At 44.0% G+C, this 15,244-nt stretch overlaps 3 protein-coding genes across 7 annotated transcripts; 1 reads left to right on the top strand and 2 right to left on the bottom strand.

The window, feature by feature from the left end:
* Positions 1-485: 485 nt before the first annotated feature.
* LOC134037067 (importin-13-like) lies at positions 486-8,126 on the bottom strand. Of its 3 annotated transcripts, none has more exons than XM_062482362.1 (23): positions 7,996-8,126; positions 7,356-7,421; positions 7,028-7,222; positions 6,171-6,296; positions 5,439-6,079; positions 5,191-5,331; positions 4,933-5,074; positions 4,675-4,841; positions 4,406-4,526; positions 4,030-4,177; positions 3,676-3,857; positions 3,574-3,600; positions 3,305-3,439; positions 3,032-3,178; positions 2,851-2,931; positions 2,611-2,748; positions 2,437-2,533; positions 1,960-2,012; positions 1,801-1,867; positions 1,500-1,558; positions 1,263-1,352; positions 879-1,060; positions 486-657 (listed from the first exon to the last, which is right to left on the bottom strand). In XM_062482362.1, the coding sequence occupies exons 3-23, from the start codon at positions 7,091-7,093 to the stop codon at positions 561-563; spliced, it is 2,907 nt and encodes a 968-aa protein (XP_062338346.1). In that variant the 5' UTR covers positions 7,094-7,222; positions 7,356-7,421; positions 7,996-8,126; the 3' UTR covers positions 486-560. The 3 variants fall into 3 exon arrangements, with proteins under 3 accessions (XP_062338346.1, XP_062338348.1, XP_062338347.1); XM_062482364.1 differs by having other exon boundaries at positions 7,028-7,175; XM_062482363.1 differs by lacking the exon at positions 7,996-8,126 and adding an exon at positions 7,616-7,689.
* On the top strand, positions 7,696-11,948 carry si:ch73-344o19.1 (mucin-7). Its single transcript, XM_062482367.1, has 5 exons — positions 7,696-8,015; positions 8,949-9,284; positions 9,988-10,293; positions 10,413-10,576; positions 10,696-11,948. Exons 1-5 carry the CDS (start codon positions 7,949-7,951, stop codon positions 10,738-10,740), a joined length of 918 nt encoding a protein of 305 aa, XP_062338351.1. The 5' UTR covers positions 7,696-7,948; the 3' UTR covers positions 10,741-11,948.
* LOC134037072 (glutathione S-transferase 3, mitochondrial-like) lies at positions 10,890-14,454 on the bottom strand. 3 transcript variants are annotated; one of them, XM_062482368.1, is made up of 6 exons: positions 14,321-14,454; positions 13,885-14,009; positions 13,120-13,193; positions 12,966-13,023; positions 12,784-12,856; positions 10,890-12,687 (listed from the first exon to the last, which is right to left on the bottom strand). In XM_062482368.1, the coding sequence occupies exons 2-6, from the start codon at positions 13,999-14,001 to the stop codon at positions 12,530-12,532; spliced, it is 480 nt and encodes a 159-aa protein (XP_062338352.1). In that variant the 5' UTR covers positions 14,002-14,009; positions 14,321-14,454; the 3' UTR covers positions 10,890-12,529. The 3 variants fall into 3 exon arrangements, with proteins under 3 accessions (XP_062338352.1, XP_062338353.1, XP_062338354.1); XM_062482369.1 differs by having other exon boundaries at positions 14,317-14,447; XM_062482370.1 differs by having other exon boundaries at positions 13,885-14,002; positions 14,317-14,436.
* Positions 14,455-15,244: the final 790 nt, after the last annotated feature.

Below are 15,244 nucleotides of genomic sequence, written 5' to 3'. Positions count from 1 at the left end.
CAGCCTGCCCATGCAGCTGCAGAGAGTCTGTTGTGTTTATTTTTGCCTGTTTTATCTTATACATGCTTGTCTCATAAAATCACATTCAGTACATACAGTGGGTCCTATAGAAAAGGTTCTTTGGACTTCAACTTTTATCAAATGTTAACTTATCACATACTCAACACCACATGCTATCAACAAACATTTGTATTTATTTCTGTCCCTCACGTTAAGAATTCATAAGGTGGGCTCTGAATTGCCACATCTTTAGGCCATCGTAAGTTCTTGTGGCGATATTGCTGGTAAATGTCGTCTGCTTATAATGCCAACTTGGTGTGGCATGTTTAATAAAAGGTCCTGTAAAATTAAAGAACAGTAGCCTCACTGGTTCATTTGCAACATAAACTAGCATCATTTCATAAGGATTCCTAGTCATTCTAACACTCCGTATACTAATAAAAGGTCCCCTGCTCTCTGTTCCTATCATAACAAAAGGTGTCATCCTCTTCTTCACTTATGTGCGTAGCCCGGGGAGGGTGTGTGTACAAAGGTCCAGTCTTGTCTGATGAGCAAGAAGGCTAATATTCCAAAGTGTATCCAGTTCCAGGCAGGCCTCGACACTGCAGTGAAAACTCTTTCAATATCTCCTTCACACGTCTCTTGTCGCTCTGTTCCCTGAGAGTTAAAGAGAAGATGCCTTCATACACTTTCTACATTTGCTGGAAATTCCATGGCTCCCTAAATGTCCTGCCTAAGAATGGGTCATGGAGGTTGGAATGAGCATGAGAGTTGCGCGTTTGCTGGAGTGACAGACAGCTTACAGCTCTGACATCACTGTGCTAGATATGTAACCCAGTAAAAAAAAAATCATAGTGTTGCCCAGCAACACCATTTACCTGAGGAGGTGCTCACTAAAAGCCTCTTTCTGCTCCATGGACACCTGGGCAGAGGGGAAACCTGGGGTTTGTAGTCCGTCCTTCAGCCACTGGGCCAACAGAGCAGGGCAGTATCTGTTCAGACAGAACAGCACCTCTGAGAAGTGCTCCGTCAGGCTGCGCGGGGACTGGCCTCCAACAGCCTGGAAACAGGAGAGAAAAACGCAATGATAGACTCCGTCACCTGGAAGTCATCCAATGCTCGACGAGGCACATTCATGAATTGGTTAAGAAGTGGAGGGATGGATGGATGAGTATTTAAACACATTCCAAGGGTGAGTATTGGCAAACTAAATATTTGTTTAGCATGGATTACACTCTCATGAAGGCCAGTAAGTGTCTCACCTCAAGGATGGACAGGATAAGAAGTTTCCCATCTCTCTGTAGCACCTGTCCCACTGGGGGAATGTCTCCACAGTGTGGCACCAGCTCTGTCTGGGTGGGAAGGGCCAGATTACACAACATCAGATGGTACTATTGATATAGAGTTGTTTACATTACATTTACACGATAGGGTACACTATGTGAAAGGGTAGAGTAGCTTAAACCAGAGAGACAAGGAGCTTGTTTCATTTTCCTTACAAAGAACATGGCGGCTGACTTCACTGTGGGCGTCTCTGGGAACTTGAGGGACAGGACTCCTGGGGAAACAGATACGAGTTGTCAGCCATGGTTAGACTGCGGTTGTCAGCCAAGCTTAACAGTGGCTTCCATATCTAAGAAAAAGGAACTGAAAGCTATATATTTACCTGAGGACAGACAGATGACAGCAGCTATTTAAAGTAGAACTCCAGAAGCAGCAAGTTTCACAATTTGTGAGTCCACCATTGCTTTGAGACATCCTGCTACAGACTAAATGTTGTCCACACAAAGTGATACTTACCACAGTAGAATAGCGCTTTGACATCAAGATGGCTGGACAGGTACACATCCGGTTTCCTTTTGAGTACCTTGAATCAAGAACACGCATGCACACCATGGTTGATCCTGAACACACAGTATAGATCATGTATTCAGTGAGACAGCAATACACAAACCGAACCTGTGCGTGGAGTTGCATAAATGACTCGGCAATATCTGGATGATCCCTGGGACCTACAGAATAAAGACATTCAGAAACCAGTGGTGACCAAACATGCAACATGACATAGCAATATAAAAGATGGATGAGGCATCCAAGATGTTACCTCCCAGGGAGATGTTTATCTTTCTCAATAACTGTCTTTATATTTTTCACTTACTGTACATGTTAGCAGGGAGGCTACATTATGAGGCCCTTACATACATTACAAAACATAACATACATTGCATAACACAATTCAACAACAATATACATTGCTACATTTAAGTATTACATACAAAATATAAAGTACAGTTGAAAATAAAAATAATTTGGAAATCTCAAAGAACTCATTATTCGACTTGTGTGGGTCCTAAAGCAAACATTTCTGTATTTACAAGAAGGATCTCCTGCATTAAATACAGGTTTGACCATCCCTCACTCTTCACTCTCTCTTACCTTGTTGGAAAATGGAGAGTGTAGTTGATGTGACCAGTTCAATAAGCCCTTGGATAGGAAGGAAATGGCCCTTCTCTCCTGCAAATATGTGTACCATCTGCAACAAAAGTCAGATCGTTAACTAAAGGGATTGAGTGTCGGACCATAGTCCCATCTGAAGTCTGGAGGTCCCACCTGCCGTGTGAGGTCAAGAGCAGAGGCTTGTGGGAAGGCGCTGTAGATCTGGCCCAGCATCTCGCTCAGCTGGGCCACCATGGGAGCAAAGCCATGGAGGAGGGTCCGCACAGACTTCTCAAACACCCCACACACGGCCTGGGAGAGACACGGTCACGCTGTCAGGGGTCAGGGCCACGTTCACACAGATCGCACTACACATAAACATTCACCATCCCGTGTTGTTTACACTAGACTAACCTCCACCACCTCAGGGTCGCTGAGCCACTTGCTCAGTATGGTCTGGATCAGAGAGAACACTTCCTGTAGCACCACCACCACCTGAGACATGTGAAGAAGAAAAACCAAAAGGTCTACGATGATGTCAGAGGGACTCGCCATACCTGATCTAAGGCTCCGGGGTTTCTATTGGTGGACTCACAGGGTTGGGGCTCGCCTGGGTAGCAGTGGGTGTGGCCTGGGATGCGCCCTCTGAGTCTCCGCCCTGTCTGTTGACATCTAGCGTGGTGAACAGACTGGAGAGCATTTCCAGGATGTGTATGATTGACAGCTTGTTAGCAGGGCTGGGCTGTGAACATAATGAGGCAACAAAGACAAGCAGTTCAGTGTGTCGACCATTCATAGCTATATAAGCCCCATGGTTCCCATGTGTAGTAGCTTGGTCTGGGGCAGCGAGCTGTGGGTCTATCCGTACCTCCTGGTGGGACACAGCGTCCAGCCTCTGGATGTGAGGACTGATGAGGGAGTGCAGGCTGCCCAGGATCTTCTCCACGGGGAGGGCAGACAGGAGGAAGCCCAGGGCCTGCATGAGCCACATGCACTGGCTGCTCTGCGTACCCGCACACACACACATGTACACACACAATGGTCTATCTTAGATGATATGTGTTATTATATACTGTATATTATTAGGTGATGGGATTAGGAAAATGGATTTGGAGGTTTCAAGGTTTTTGTACTGACCTTGTGGATTTCCTTGATCAGCACATCCTGTGAAAAAAGCCTGGATCAGTATCCTGGATAACTACTGAAACATGACAATAATATAAACAGTCAGCCACCCACCTGCGACACCGCAAGGATGTCTTGAGCATAGGGTCCAAGGTCGTGGCGACACTCCCTGCAGATCCTCTTCAGAGTGGACACGCTGGACACAGAAAGCTCCGCCTTCACCAAGCCCTGGAGCACCATGGGTAATACATTGCCCAACATCACAGGGTGGTCTGCTAGCCATTCAGCCAGGGAGCCTGGAGTATGACAGAAAGAGAGGAGGAAGAAAGAAGGAAGGCTTTAAAGACAGAGACAGAGAGCACAAGGTTGGACAAAAATATCTAGAATGTCTATTCAAATAAAGTTTGATTGAATTTGATTTGACTTGGACATCTGTATCCCTAGATGCAGCAGTAAAGGTCTGCCTACCTATGGTGTACATGACCGTGTCAGCCAGCTGGATGTTGCTGATGCTGATCCGAGGGATAAGGGCAACGAGGCCTGGGATAACGTCAGAGTAGTTGACGTCAATGGTCTCTGCTATGGACTGGAAGCCAAACAGCAGCGCCTCAGTGTCCTAGGAGAAGAAGACAGAGGAAGGAAGGACATAAAAAGGAGTAACACGCAGATAGAAGAATCCTTGAAATTGACTAGACAGTGATACTGAACAGATTGACGGGAAAAACATGAAATAGTAATACAAATAAGAATAATGATAGTAGCCAAAAGAGACATACAACTTCTCTTTGTACTGTTTCTAATGGCTGATATGTGGATAGGTATACAAGTAGAGAGTGGAACTGACCTGCCAGCTTGCGGGTCTCTCAGTGTCCATCAACAGTCTGCCCAGCCTATCGTAGAGGTTACTGAGAAGCTCCGCGCCCAGCATTTCGTACACATACATCAGAGTGTCGGAAATGTCAACTCTATTAGACAAAACGTGCCATAAAGTTGATTTTTTCAGGAACAAAGCATATGGTTCATATGGCTCAACAAAAGTTTCAAACTCAAGCTAAACTATTTCCAAAACGTCTTGATGACTTCCTGTTGACTTCATGCTGACTTCCTATTTACCTGTAGATCCTGAACTGTTCCTTGTCGTCAGAGGACCAGGAACTGTACTCTTCTTCCGAGGGGAAGTGGGCCTTGTGCAGTAGCACATCCACCAACTGGAAGTAGACCGGTCTATAGACCTGCAGATACACTGCCTGCTTCTCCTCCTCAAATGAAAGGATATCATCCTGGAACACACAAACACAAACCTCTACTACTTCAACGTTGGTGACCAACACACAAACACAAAGACAAACTAACACTAACACATACACACACCTGCAGAGTGTACCAGAAGGTGAGTGTGAGGGAGCTGGTGGTCTCACTGACAGGGTAATGTCCAGGGATGCCAGTACAGAACAGGATCATGTTGACCAAAGCCAGGTATCCTTGCCAATGCTCCACCTGCTCCAACAGTGTCCTGTCTCCAGCACACATCCACGTCCGGGGGAACAAAACAAACACGACTGTGAGCTCGAACGAAATAGCATCCAGTGTATATCTGGCGCTTGTGTGTGTGTGAAAGGCAGTGTGTACCTGGAGTGTGTCTCCCCGAGAGCGACAGCTATGCGGCAGATTCCGTGGGACGTCTCCATGTCCCCGTCCTGCGCTGCGGCCTTGAGCTGGTCATGAAGCCCCAGAACCAGAGGCATCAGGTTCACCAGAGAGTCTGTGTACCTTCACACACACACATACAGAAACTTCTATTAAAAGTGAACGTGTGTGTGTGTCCTCATTTGTGTGTCTATGTGTGTGTGCATGTTTCAAATGACTCAGTCCCTCACCTCTGGCAGTCAGGCTGTGAGATAGCACTGACGATGGTCTCCACAGCTGAGTCAAAGAGCTCCGGGTCTGACAACGCGACAAAGCAATCCTGGACAAGCCCCTCACTTTCCCCCAGCGGTACATCCAGCCCCACCCAGCTGGACAGGCAGCGCAGCACCCGTTCCTTCACCTCCCCCGGGGTGTCCTGCCTCTGGAGCAGCCGACGAAGCAGGGGGCACACCACGGCCCACTCCCCAGCCATGGCCTCCCTCAGCTGGGCCCTGCGAGCCTGAGGGAGCCGGGAGCTCTGGAACTCCTCAGGCAGCACTGTGAGGAGCTCCAGCAGGGCCAGACAGTGGGCATGAGGGTCCCCCCCCTCTGTCCCTGCATCACCCTCACCGCTTCCTGGCTCCTCTGGCTGGAAGACCCTCACCATATCTGCCACAGCTTGGGGCCAGGTCTGGGGCATGGTGTGGAGGGCCATCGAGGCCAGGGCTACACACAGCCTGGTGAGCACCATCTTGGGCCCCGAGGAGAAATGGGAGATGTGGGAGAGGAGCTGCATCCTCAGGCTCTGGTGCTGCTCCACGGGGAGGTCGCCCCAGCGGCGGGAGATGTTAGTGTGCAGGGTGCAGGCACCAAAGAACTGTATCTCTGGGAGCTATTTTCACAGAGGAGAAGGAAGGAGAGCTACACGTGAGATCAGAAAGGATATACAATTTGGATTGGACTAAGATTAGGACATAGTGCACCTTGTCAGGGCTGAGCAGAGCCCAACAGAAGTGCCAGGCCTGGGGAGAAGCCTGGGCCTGAGTCAGCCACTTCTGGGCCATGTTCTTGTGCTCCATGTCTGGGTCATAGTACAGCTGATGGAGGGCCTGGCAGGATAGCAAGACCAGGGTCAGAGAAGAGTCACTGCAGTGAGAAATTCTGACCCCCGATTAGAGTAATGTCCCGTCTGACTCATCAAAATGTTGTCAGGGGGCTGGTTGTTTAGAATACAGAGGGACACAGTAAGAATTTCTAATAAACGTATGTATAATAGAGCTTAGTACTACAGAAAAAAACATTTTGGAATATTAGTTTCACCTCATTTCAAAGCATTGATTTTAGCCACTGATATAATTCAGGAAAAGAACAAGAAGAGGATTACCATAGAATGAGCAATCATTGGGGGTGAACTGTACTGTGTTGTTCATAGCAACTAATCCCAAGCACATGGCACTGGTTATAATTAGCCCAGCATGCTTGTAACTGAGATCATATTACAACTGCCCCTTCCCTTGAAGAAGTCCCATGTCCAACTACACATGCAAATGTCTTCTCCTGTCTTCACATCTAACGGATCAATCATAATAGAATACAATATTTTCTTTGATTTAGCTTGAGAAATGTGATGAAAGTCTCACATTACCCACGAAAATGTATACTTATAAACGTATTTATTGTGTTGTATAATAATTTGTCATTGTCAAGCTACTGTTTAAGCTGAACAAGTTGTTTTAACGATCATGTAGGCTATAATGGAAACATTGGATCCATTATACATTATATGTAGGCTAAATCTATTAAAGAACTCGAATCTCAACATTTAGACAGTTTGACTTACCGACTCTACATTGTCCACAGTTAACTCTGACACGGGACTCTGCGCCGGGCTGTTAGGCGGCTCCATCCCCGGGAGTGGGACGCCCGTTTAGGAATAGAGTCTAATGCACGGTTCCACTAGCGCCGTCCGCTTTCAGCGAAGGATATTTCTTTAGGTTTGAATATTGTAACAGTGAGATTGTCCCTTGAACGCAGCCTGGTTTGAAGAATAATTTGTAAAGATTGATGGCATGCATGACAGTGGCACTGTGCTGACCAATGAAGTAGGTCACTTACAGCAACCAAATCAATTTTGGGGTGGTGAGAGACTGGAACTGGGCAACACTGACCTCTGGAGGAATTGCTTTGTTGATGTGCATCAATCACTCAGGAGATTGACATGGCTGTTGGAAACTCTGAAATACAAAAAAAGCTACTGAGCATTTGAATGATAACGCACACACGACAAACCAATTCTATAAAATACAACATATAAACTAGTCGTTGATGAATGGCTGATTGCATGCTAACAAATAACAAATAACAAATATGTAGGCTGTAATTCAATGCCAAGTAGCCTTCCTCAAATTCGCGCGCCTGACGCACTGACAGCTGATTGGGGTGCGCCACCGAAAGGAGAAAACGGGGCAAACCATGGTTGAGAGTCAGAATATATCATTGTAGATTGGAGTTTTCACAGGCACAAAAAGAGGATTTTAAGCTATAACATATGGCACGTATTTGCCCTGCGGAATGACCACAATGAGTTGTTTAACTCAACGCGTCACTTGCTGCCCCACCCCTTCTTCTCCTGACCGACCCTCGGGATATTTTTAGCGATGATGATGTGCCCTGTCAAATAACGTAACGGAAAGAACCTCTCCCGAATGCACAGAGAGCTGAAGCTATTTTATCATTGTATTCACCCAGAGAAGCAAATGAGATGAAATTTGAAATTAAGCTAGTGTTTTGCGCATTGGTGGTCCTTACCAGCTCATCGCAGACAAAGGGTAAGGTGTCATCGGTGTGTGTGGTGTGGAATTAATATCCACTGGCTGGTATTTCGTCCCGTTATTCAGCTTGATATCATCACATGATGCTCCGTTGACAGTTCAAAGACAATGCGTAGGCTAAAATTATATCTAATGTTATCTTACTTGGCAGTGTATTACCATTGAGTCCATTCTTTACTCGGAAACCTGTGGACAGGCTTGAGATGTTTTATCTTGATTTATACGTGTCGCTATGATTAACTTTAGACTTTGGCTTGCATAATTGCATATGACTGATTTACAGTTGTATTTTATATTTTAATCATGAGTCATATGTCGTTACATGTTTTAAAAATCTTTGCATAGGCTACCGTTTCTTATCTATTATTTGTTTGCTTTTACATTCGATTGTATACATTAACAACGAACTTGCATGTTCGAATTCTTCGTTTTTTAATAAGGTGATACATCACATGACTATAATCTAAAAATACTGTATCAATTCGTTTGGCCAAAAACATGCTTAAAGGCCCAATTATGTGTTGCTGACTGGGCAACAGCCTCGTGCAACTCACAAGCTACCAAATGTGAAATATATTACATAACTTCAGTAGGCCTATGCAACAGACCATACAATCAATGTTTATGTTAGTTTACATAAATGCATGCATATACTTCAATACAAAATTTGAAGTATTTAGTATTCCATATAGTCTACTGTGAATATGACAATAACCAACTGTGTTGAGTATGGTCACATGTTTATGAGATGCCTTATTAGAGTATGTTATAAATGTCATACAGTATGTGTCACAGACCTGCCATAGAAATACACTGTGAAAGTATCCATGTACCTTCTCAACTTTGAGATGTCTTTTCTTGTAGTTAACACATCGTAACTTAATCACTAAGCCAGTATGTTCTGTGGTAACATGAATCTTGTCCTTGTAGGTCACAGTTCTGCTCCCCTTCATATCCTTACCCCATCCTCCACCCCAGGTGAGGGTGTGTCTGTTACATTCCCTGTCCCCTCATTGGACTCAGTAAACTTATCATCAGTCCCAGAGCCTGAGTCTAGTCCTGCCAATGAGCCCTCTGCAGACCAAAATGGAGATACACCTGAACCAGATGTCACAGTTGGGAACAGCCTTCTCCAGTCAGAGAGTATTCCAGATGTTGGTGACAGTGGTGATGTGGTCACAACTCCTGGAATGACCACACCTCAACCGAATCCTGCTTACACACTCCTCCCTGCTGCTCCAAGTGAAGAAAACGAACACGTCTCTGGTAATTACTAAACCACTATGTTCCTATGTCAAATAATAAGGGGTCATTTGCATTGCATATTAAACGATAGTTTGATGTTTGTATTAATGTGATGCTCTGCATCATCTGGGGTGTGAGATATTTCAACATCTCATCTTCCCTCAGTTCATTGTCTTTGTTATACCCATAGCTCAGAAGTAGCGTTGTGTATAGTCGCTGTCTATGTTTATGTGGCGAAGCTGTGGACATTCTAAAAAAAGACTGACACACTCGGCTTAACGTACTTGTTTGCAAACAGAGAAGCTTGCCCAAGGCCCACCACTTGCAAACCAGGAACTAGTCTCTTTCCCCCCCTCTCGCCTGGGGGAAGTCACATGGGAATTGGGTGGTAGGAGTGTAAAGAGGAATGTGTTAGGAGCGATCTTTTTACTGGAGACCAATATAACTTTCTCTGTCACTGCTGCGCGGGTGTCTGCCCAACGCCTCCTCACTTGCCTCCAAAATAACACAACGTGACATAACACCGTCCAGACTTCATTCTTTCGCCTGCAATCTGTTTCACTTCCTTTCGCCTTCTGCTGCGGAACAATGACGGCTGTCATTTTGCAGTCAAATAGTAGCTGGATGACATAATTTACTGTCAGCTAGCCTGTCTTTGATTCAATCATACTCTACTTGTCTTTTCTGACCCCGTCCCTCTCTCCCCCCGTCTCTGTTGTTCCAGGCACTTCCTTATCCCCACCTACTTTGATGAGTTCCAGCCCTGCAGAGCTCACGTCAACTCCAGGGGGCGTCACTTACCTCGCAGGTGACCAGCTAACCTCCTCGACCCCACATACCCTGAATGCCTCTCCCACATCCCATGCTGTAACACCCGCCCAGCCCTCATCCCCTCCCAGCACGCTGGGCCTCACCCCAGCCCCCACCCAACCCCCCATGACCGCCAGTCCTCAGACCTCCGCCCAGCCACACGCCCCCGTAGGACCCTCCCACCAGGAGGTGCCATCGGAGCTCAACGTTGGAGACGAAGGTGAGTTGATGCACTCGGCAGAGGTTGTTTACAAGCTGTTGCTGTTGTTGTGTGAGCTAGACGTATATGTGCGTCCAGTCCGAAAACAACAGCCTCACGTTTCAATTTCTCCCTCCCAGATGCCAAACTATCACATCACCCAAGCTCTCCTCTGGACCCTCTGCTGGCTGGGCTGGTTTCAATCTTCATAGTGACCACCGCCATCATATCGGTCGTCCTCTTCCTGAGGTTCCGCCAACGCACCAACCACCCGGAGTTCCATCGCCTGCAGGACCTACCCATGGTGAGTTGACAGTAACTGGTCGAGTCTGTCTCTTTTAGAGGAGTGTTCATGTGAAAAACAGGTGACATTTTTGATTGGCCAATCACTCTTTAATGAACTTGTTTGGGTCATTTGTCTAGGATGACTTGATGGAGGACACGCCACTCTCCAGATACACATACTGACGGAAGCAACTGCAGGCAATAAAACTTCTAGAATAGCAATGTATGGACATTTTTCAAGTCCTTCGAGGCTCTTGAGTCTCCCCACAATATCCCCTGCTCGAGCAGTTTCCTGCTCGAGGCCTGGATATTCAAACCAATACTGAGACCTCTTTCATTGGATGGTTTACCTATTAGCTCTATCTAATCATTCCCTTCGATAAGTGGGATGTTTTGTCTGAATGGGGAACTGTTTTATTCCCGTGAGACCACCTCCTTATGAATGCACAGCACTTTAATGTACACAGTCACATTGACCCCTAGTGGAGGGTAAGCAGTAATGAAGTCTTGTTTCAAAAAGGTCAAATAGGCTCACTGTAACAAAGAAAGGAAATCTTTATGTTGTTGTAGACTCCATGATTAAGACACACGTAAGGTAAATAAGTATTACAGGTAAGGTAAATAGTATACAGCTATATGTATGAGATCAATCTTTATGTTGCTGTAGATTCCATCATGAAGCTAAACACAAAGTGAATTAGACTTGTTGCATAAGAACACCACAGAGATATTGTGTGATGTTGTTCTTGAATCGACCAAACATGAGAGAAGTGCTCTTTCAAACCAAAATGCCTAGTAGGTTTGTCTTAAACTATCCTCGGTCTTACTTTAGTTGACAGACAGATGTTGTGACAAGTATGTGTGACGGCGAGAGGCCACAACCTAGACAACACCTGATTTATTTTAAAAAGCCATATCTTTAATATAAATTAATGAAAGTGATTGTTCGCTGCTAAATTTCCCGCAAGGTAAGTTTGCATGACATGTTTAAGTCATGTACATCGTTTTAATAGGAGAGGATTGGTAAATTGTGATCAAATAGTTATTTCTAAGTATACATGTATTATTGGTTGGGTATACAATGGAAAATTATTTATTCAATATTTTATGAATGTCTCGCTAATCACTACTTTGTTTGAATTTGAAATATCGTAGTAGACATGCAGTAACATGGAAGTGAAATTATGACACGTTCCTTGGTTACTTTATTTTGTTGTGTGATACACGTGCCTAAACAAATTATGCTTACATTATTTAAAATGTGATCCTTGTGGTTTACCTGTAAGTGCCAAAAGTGGTGTATATGGTAAAATAAAGGTTGCAGGCTTAACTGTTAGAGGTACAGTATAAGGATTATTTCCCTTTTCATAATAAAATGGAAGTGATCTGTATCTGTTTGTTTATTGTGTTTATGAATAAATGCAATATGGAAAGGTGTCAAGCTGTGTACTGAACCTTCATCTGAGCCTGTGTTAAGAAAAACTCACATTTGATTCATGTCTGTTCAAAGGTAGATGGATTAATATCTTTTAAAAGATTTTTTTGTATATATTTATACTGCCTGCATAGAATGTGTTTAAACAAGTTAAAGTGGACTTTGGACAATGCAGCTTGGATTAGTGAGGACAGCCACACCCCTCGCAGACCGCAAACACGTCTCCCTGCAAACCCTTTCAAACAGGCCTGCATCTCCACCCAGCTCTCACCCCTTCTGAATCAAAGCTGACTGAACAAGACCAAAGTATCATACGGAATGTCATTCATATAGTACATTAATATATGCATTATAATTGTAATTATTTAAAAGTGTTAATATTAAAATGTATATTGATATTGACACTTAAAGATGATATTGCAATAGTCAGTTTTCCCATATTTGGACCTTCTGGAGTTCTACCAATGGCAACAAGACACTACATAAAAAAACACTCCTGTCTTGTTGTTACAGTAGAACTCTCTCTGAGTTGGGACCTTAAAGGGGTAAAGGGGCACCCCTCATCCCAGGGAATCTCCCAGGGAATCTCCTAGGCCCACTCCAGCCCAAGAGGGTTCTGCCAAAGTTGACTGTGGTCAGCATCATGCCCAACAGTGCCAGGTTACCAAACGAGCCTCTCATCCTTTTCTTGGGATCTGGGTGAATTAGGTGGAGAAAAAGGGCCTTCTAATGAACTACATAGGACAACCTTATAATGATGATAATGTTTTGCATCCCAGGCCAGCCCTTACCTCCAGTGGAGTACCCATGTGCGTAGATCTCCCTGCTTATAACCCATACCATCCCAAGACCACTGGCCAGCCGCTGAAACCCACCAGACACGCCATTCACAACACAAGTACAGAGCTATGTCTTGATAGAGAAGATGACACGTCAATCTAACATCACGATGACAGAACAAATGTCAACTCACAGGATTATGTAGACCACCAACGGCGAGGCAGAAAAGGAAGGCAGGGTACGTCTCCAGACTGTAGAGAACGATTAAGAACTAGATCATTCTTAACTGGGACGACAAAACATCCATGTTCTTTAATACATTCAGTGAACGACCATAGGTGACGTACGTGTTTAGGTGTGCCCGTTGGATACAGTTGAAGATGTCTCCAGTCTCTGGGTTGTCACTGTACATCTGAGGATACTGCTCAAAACAGGACACAGAACAGTTTGTGAATGGGCTTGGATCATCAATTCGAATTTTATTTGTAAAACCCTTTTGAGCAGTGTCACAGAGGGCTTCACAGATGCCCACAGATTGGCACCTATATCCAGTCTAAACCTTCAAGAATAAAAGGAAAAAGTCCCAGGAAAAATGAAAAAATCCTTTGGAGGTGAAACTCAGTGAGGGATCCACTTCTCCAGAAACTTTTGCCTTAACAGAGGTGCAGACCATAGTCTGAATTCACATTTTCAAGTAAATGGATGGTGAAGAAACAGACCTTCAGAGTTCTGAATACGTAGAGTATTTGATGTTTCTGTATTGGCATTTGTCATTTTGGGCACTGGTCAGCTACTGGGTTGGAAGGTATAGAATCAGTATTACACCACAGGATGGTCAGATGGGAACCAGGAGATCATTATCAATATAATTAAAAAGGGACTGTTTCAAAACAACAGGGGCATTACAGGCCAGGTATAATAATTTAGATACCTGTAGCCTACCTTATTGTGCAATTTCCCCCTATAATACATATTGTGCTTTTCCACTCAACAGCTTTCTTATAATGACTAAATAAAATACACACACTGGGTCAAATGAAACACTTTGTGTAGCAGACACCTTTATATATTTGATGTAGTGTATAGAGAAGCTACATAAGCCTACAACTTACGTGAACTTTGTACTTCTTGCGTGCTTTACCAACTTTTAAGGCAAGGTGACCAATCATGATCATACTGGCAACACCAGTGATTGCCACATATCCATAATCTTTGGATAACACCACCATTCTGTTATCTGAAAGAATTAAACGCATTTTGTTACTATTCTATATGTTCAAAACACTCTGGAAAACTACTCCTGAATAACTCCTGTCACTACAAACAGGCAGTTGGTGAAATAGAAAGTTGGTTGCTTAAGGTAGCTATTTCAAACGATGTAGACTATTGTATATATTTTAAAGGCTACTATGCATCTTGAATGTCAAACAACAATGCTGAGTATGATCTCTATTGAAATGTGATATTGTTATTAGACGTTGTCTGCCATTTCAATCGCAATGCCGAAAAGGCCAGGTAAATTGGAAAATGTGGATTTGAATTACCTACTTCCGCATCCAAGTAGACGACAGTCCCAGCTGCGATCAAAACACTCGAAATCTTGCAGGGCTTTACCTGATAAACCCGATTAGGAACAGTTAAGGAAGGAGCAAAATGATTACAGAGTCGTGTATTAAACAAATGGCGTGGCACGCCCCTCCTTCAGTGTGTTACAGTTCACCGTATCAGAGGGTCATAGTTTACGAGGGAAAAGACCAACAGAAATATAGCCTACAAAAGTAATATATTAATGACAGATTTAACTAATTTCTCATGAATGGGAAAGCTTTTAGGCTCGTTGCCTTTGCATTGATCGACTTTACAATAGCTTAATCCACATGTCTACATTAAGTAGACGATCGTCTACTGTAGACTAGGCCTACATTAAGTAGCCTACTTTCAAAAATGGATGTTAGTTTTTTAAGATAGCCCATATACTACAAATTAAAATGGTGGGTTTACTTTTTCGCTACTCTGTTGTGTAGTCTGATTCTCTCAAAATAAAATGCTTGGATGCAGTCTATCACAGTGACAATTGCATGAGATTTACTACCCTACCCTGATTTTCTATAGCTGTCGTCTGTTGAGTCATGGTGTGTTTGTTCTACCAGTCAGACACTTCTGGAGTTTAGATACATTAATTATTGGCCTCTTTGGGACATATACCTATTGGGACCTTTCTAGAAACGTTTTTCAGCTCAGTTTTACATTTATTAATTTAGTTGACACTTTTATCCAAAATAACATAATTTCTGAATCACAACAACGAGAAGTATTGTACAAATAAGTGCTTCTTGTTGTGCCCTTAGATTAAGTGATACATCTAGGAAGAGTCAAAAGTATATTCCTGTGTAAACAAAGTATAGTTTTATTTGCTGTTAGGTGAACACCAATAATGTTACAATGCTCATAATTGGTAACAGCTAGGGTCGT

Source organism: Osmerus eperlanus, chromosome 16 (assembly GCF_963692335.1).
Source record: "Osmerus eperlanus chromosome 16, fOsmEpe2.1, whole genome shotgun sequence".
Classification (NCBI taxonomy): domain Eukaryota; kingdom Metazoa; phylum Chordata; class Actinopteri; order Osmeriformes; family Osmeridae; genus Osmerus; species Osmerus eperlanus.
Note: the sequence above shows the minus strand (reverse complement) of the source record. Positions and strands in the feature narration are given on the sequence as shown.